Raw genomic sequence first — 5515 nt, 5'->3', positions numbered from 1 at the left:
AATTTCAGATTTGGGAGGGTTGTTTTCGGGAAAATGTAAAAAGTTTTCGCTTGAAGCGGTTTTCTTACTAATGTTTTCATTTCAATCGGTACCTATGTTTTACCAATATAGCAACATATCCGCTCGAAACTGTTCAGCTGCAATTTGTGCTTTTTCAAGTTTAATATTTATATGACTTTCTCTTAACCGGTTTTGCTCTGAGAGTGGAACAGTTATGGATCAATCAATGGCACTTTCATATGGATTTTTTCATCAATGGTAATCATGTTATCTTTGCATGTCAAATCAACCCAATGTCATTTTGAAATTCTTCGTAACTGCCATTTCTACTCTACTAAAATGCGCATTCTAAATAGTTTAATTTGAGCATATTAGGAAGAAGCAAGAATAAAGCTCTAATTTACACTGCGTATATCTCGAATAATTCACAACAGTCAATTTCAGTTCTCATCAGTTTACTTAAGCATCAATTAGCGCAACTTGAGTCAGGTACTCAGCGAACAACTCCATTCCTTTGAAGTAGTTTCTCTGGTCTAGCTTCTCGTTTTGCGAGTGGGCCGAGTCGTCACATGCGCCCATTGGCAGCAACATTACACTTTTCTTGAGGGCGTCTTGGAAGAAAAGAGTGACTGGAATACTCCCGCCTTCTCGCGTCAGATCCGGCTCCTCTCCAAACACGTTCTTACACGCAATTCGTCCTGCTTTGAACTGTGGGTCATTAAAATCTGCCAACCATGCTTGGACGCCGTGTTCCAATACAATTTCTAACTTATTCGGGCTGCCTAATTTCGCAAAAACACTTTCAAGATGAGTCTTTACAAGTTTTTCCACTTTTTCTTCGTCCATGTTTGGGACAAGTCGGATAGAAAACTTCGCAGTGACCTTTCGAGGAATGACCGTTTTGGACCCTGGATCCGCAAAAGCACCTTCGATACCATGGAGTGACAGAGATGGGAATCGCCATCTGTTCATCATGAGCAACTCTTTCGAATCGTGGATCAATTTGGTCGCTCCAATTTCGTTCTTGAAATGTTCCGGGTCGAAGTCAAGTTTTGGGTACACAAGTTTTTCGTCCTCTGAAACTGGTGCGACCATATCGTAAATTCCAGGCACCAAAATTTTGCCTTTGTTATCAACCAGGCTTGACATTAGGTTTACAAGATCAGTCATGGCTTCCGAAACTGCGCCTCCATAGACACCAGAATGAAGATCTTTGCATGCGCATTGGACAGACACGAAGAAATATGCCATTCCACGGAGTCCATAAGTCAAACAGGGTTTGTTTTTGCCCAGCCAGTAATTGTCAGATATACACACGTAATCAACGCCTTGCAGAAACTTATCCTTTTCATCATAGACTAATTCCTGAAGACCATCAGATCCACTTTCCTCCATGCCCTCAAAAATGAATTTCAGGTTCACTGGAAGCTCAACTTCGCACGCTTTAAACGCTTCCACTACATTCAGCCAGCCAAGTACTGGACCTTTGTCATCGGAAGATCCTCTGCCAAACATCCTACCTTCAGCATCAATTGTCAAATCAAACGGTTCCGTGTTCCAGCCATCGGAGAGAGCGGCTGGTTGTACGTCCAAATGTCCGTACACACAGATTGTCTTCTTTTTAGGGTCGTTTCCCAGTTTTCCCAGAAGGATCGGAGGCAGTGGAATTTCGCCCTCGGGAGTCTTTTGCATGCCAATGTCTTTCAATGTGGTTTCAGCACCAAGTTTATCCCATTCGGCTTTGACAAAGTTAACCATTCGAATTACTTCAGGTCTCTGGGCGGGACTGGCAGACACGCTCTGGATAGCTACCCATTCTTTCAACCTCTCAACGTAAAGCTTATGATTCTGCTGCAAATGTTCAATTACTTTAGCAGTGGATGCCATATCAAGATTATCGACACAATTAATCAATCTGAAATTTGAACGTTCGTTTACTAAATGGTTTTATATTTTATCTAAGAAACAGCAAATAAAAATATGCTGCCAGTTAAATATATAATTGGACCTTTGATAATAAAAAAGAGAATATGATCTCAAAATATTCGCTATGATTTACGCCTGAAAAACCCGATAAGAACAATCGCGTCTGTAAATACTTATTGGAAGAAGTAGATTAACTCATGAATTTATAGAAACAAGACATGACACTCCAAATATACGTGCAAAAGTTACAGTGCGTCAATAACCTGAGTTTTATTCAAGCATATACGCGCGCATCACGGCATAAACCTGGTTGTTCAGATTACCCTTAAACGCTTATCGAGTACATTTCAATTCTAAAAGAGATGAAAAACCACCTCCACATGTTATGCTAAATAGAGAATCTCTTTCAGTATTCCCCCTCTGATAACGAGTAACGAATTGCCGCCCCTATAATGAAACAATTCAACGGCTACGCATATGCGAATTTTTTACCTAGTAAGTAACTAATCTCCTCCACTTTTGCAAAAGGATGGAACAGTTACAGAGATCCAAATACAAAATGATATATATAGTGACGTACAAATCAGAAATTTAATTTCGGCTGATGTCCTGCACCCATATCATTTATGACTCTTCGAACGTTTCGGTCTCCGTCGGCTGATGTTCTGCACAAAAATTGGATATACTTAACAATCGCCCTCTGTGTTATCTACTAAAGAATTGACACCCATATAAACCAGAAATAATAGCCTATCTAAAACAATATACAATGATTTATGAATCGGATTCATTCGCGGCTTACGAAATCGTGCGATATTAATTCCAAATTGACACTTTTCTGCAATTTTGCAAAAATTGATCACAGGCGGAACATCGGTACAATTATGATAGACAGGCCCCTTGAAATTCACCAGGTCCCTTCGGAAAAGATAGCAAGACCTCTTAAATCGCTGAATCATTAAAAATTTGCCATTCACAAACATGTCACAGTATATTTTTACTGACGCTACCCTAATTCGACTTTTTGAATTCAACATAATTCGCGAGACTTTTGAAAGAAATTATTTATGCACTGTTTTCAAATTATCACATGTGATATACATGTGGGGAACCGTCTATCATAGTAGTACCAAAATACCTTCGCACTCAAAGGCATTCATATCGTTAGGATAGTAAGAAAAACAGTAAAAAAAAATCGGCATGTTCGAAGGTCAATTTTTATCCGAAATGTGCCAGTCGGTCATATGAAAGAAGTTCTTCTTGGTTCGAATGGAATTTTTCAAACTTTCGAATTGACCCTGTCATGCTCAAGTTTCTCGCGACAACTGAAATACAAAAGTCAATAATCAGAACAGTCGCATTAACAATTGCTGGAAAGTAGATAAAAAATCAGAGAGTCAAATTGCTATTCGCAATTTCTCCGTAGATATGAAGCTTGAGTAGATTTGTCTTTTTTCTGACAAAGAGTAGATACAAGAGTGCAAATTGTGGAGCACGAGGACTCTTGACTGGGCAGGTCACCCAGAAGTGACCAAATGGTACAGAACTTGCTTGAGCAACTTAGTTCTGTTACTTAGTTCCCGAGTTGTTGTCAAGATGTGAGTACCTGAGTTTAATTGCTTGAGTGCATTTTATATAGTTCTGTTGAGGTGAGGAGAGTATTACGTTGATCTATCTGAAATAGATCAGATATACACTGTCCCATTAAAACTAATGGTGCTTATGTGGGGTCCCAACCCTGTTTTTACCGGCGATCGCGTGTTAGTTTATTAGAGACCTAGCTATGGGGGCGTATTTATTGCTACCTAGAGTGAAGTGATATTCTGGTAGTGACTTTTAGGCTGCAGCGATCCTAAAGTTCCATGTCATAAGCGAACAGTGAAATAACTCCGACTGATTGAGGTACAGAAGCACAGGAGATAGTAAACTTGACCCTTGAGCCAATGTTCTTTTTTTCTTGACCATATATGGGAGTTGACTGAACGACTGTTACATAGTATTTTATGGCACCCTTGGATGTTTTTACGACATCATGACTACGGGATCAAACACCATTACGTGGCTGTGTGCGGGATGATTAAGAAAAACCTATTTTGAGCAGTTTCAGATGACGGCGCGCGTGAATCGGCGGGCTAAACTAAAGAAGCACCGTGTGTATCGGCGAGTACACTCTTAACGGTCAAGGCTAACCGTGTGGCAGCGTGTGAATTGGCGGGCGCTTTCTACACGGGATAGCCGTGTGGCAATTTTTAACTTCTAAAATCATTAAAAAAGACCCTGTTGTGGCCATATTTTTTGCCCTGGAGACAAATTTTTGAAGAACATGCAAAAAGGCGTTCTTAAGCACCCTTTGGACAATTTTTTTTTCGTGCGCGCTCTTCCTTCATAAATGGTATATATTGGCGCCAAAGGCGCCTTAAGAGAACTTTTAGGGTCATTCAGCCAAAAATGAAGGTCTTAAAATCGTACCAAAGGGGTCTCTGGGTAGTGACGAGTCGAAATCCTACGGAGGAAACTTCCGAGTTCCAAACAACAACCCCCATTAAATACGCTCCTGATGTCATCTGGTTGGACCGTTCATTTCCGAGGGATTCCTTACATGGTACAAAATTTGGCACCTTTGACATTTTCAAAACAATGTACCATGCGTATCAGTAGAGAATATTTATTAAGACACCATTTGTTTTAAGTGGGCTACAGCTGGGGCGAATGGGAAGATAGCACGGTTTTAAACAACATAGATCACATCGGGAAGAAAGGCAGGTCCCGTTTGCTCTCTGATAATATCGTTTCCGATTCGTCTATGTGCAATGGAGTCCCCACGGAGATCACAAAATGGATCAAATTTGTCAAGGAGCCCCAAAGCTGGAGGAAAACCATCGAATCATGTGGAAAGCTGAATGGACGACTTTTTAAAAACTTCACTTCAACCGTCGACATGCAGATTAACCTAAACAAAATTTCTGAATGTTTCTGGCTCGGTATACAATCAAAAGCATGAGACAATCGATGGGTGAGTCTTCAAGGCATGGACTTTTAGCTACAAGTACGAGGTAACTGGAAAATAATTGAACTTAAGGATCCTCAAACAGAGCTGAAGTTGAAAAACCAAGGCAGCCCTCGGCTAAAAAGTAGTCTTGAAGGTGTTAATCTAAATATCTAAAAATGAATCAAACCAATATATGAACACCGCCTGAAACCGAGTCTCAGTTTCTATTGGTTTCCTAAGAAAAAAAAAATAAAGAACACCTGAATTACTATACAGTAAAAAGCCGAGGCATCAGTATAGCAAAGTGTAAATAATAAAGTTGGTTAAAATTCATTGGTTACATCAAACAAAAACACAACATCAGAAAACAAGCAATAAACAAAACAAAACAAAACAAGTTCGGTTACAGTTCAGAAATTGGTTGATTAAATAATATGAAGTTACGGATACTAAAAAAACATCAGTTTTAAGAATTAAGAACGAGCTGGTATCAAAACTTTACAAATGATTTTATAGATAGTCCAAACATACAGCGTATATACAGAGTATATACAGATTCTCTTTCAAAAAATGTCTGGAAAATTAAACTAAATTAAAACA

The 5515-nt window shown here is 39.4% G+C and overlaps 1 protein-coding gene across 1 annotated transcript; it reads right to left on the bottom strand.

Annotated features, from left to right (window-relative positions):
* Window positions 1-342: 342 nt before the first annotated feature.
* Window positions 343-1976, bottom strand: LOC134853690 (cytosolic non-specific dipeptidase-like). Its single transcript, XM_063869692.1, has one exon. The coding sequence runs from the start codon at window positions 1885-1887 to the stop codon at window positions 460-462; it is 1428 nt and encodes a 475-aa protein (XP_063725762.1). The 5' UTR covers window positions 1888-1976; the 3' UTR covers window positions 343-459.
* Between the last annotated feature and the right edge of the window lie 3539 nt (window positions 1977-5515).

The sequence above is a fragment of the Symsagittifera roscoffensis genome, chromosome 1, assembly GCF_963678635.1.
Source record: "Symsagittifera roscoffensis chromosome 1, txSymRosc1.1, whole genome shotgun sequence".
Lineage (NCBI taxonomy): Eukaryota > Metazoa > Xenacoelomorpha > Acoela > Convolutidae > Symsagittifera > Symsagittifera roscoffensis.
Note: the sequence above shows the minus strand (reverse complement) of the source record. Positions and strands in the feature narration are given on the sequence as shown.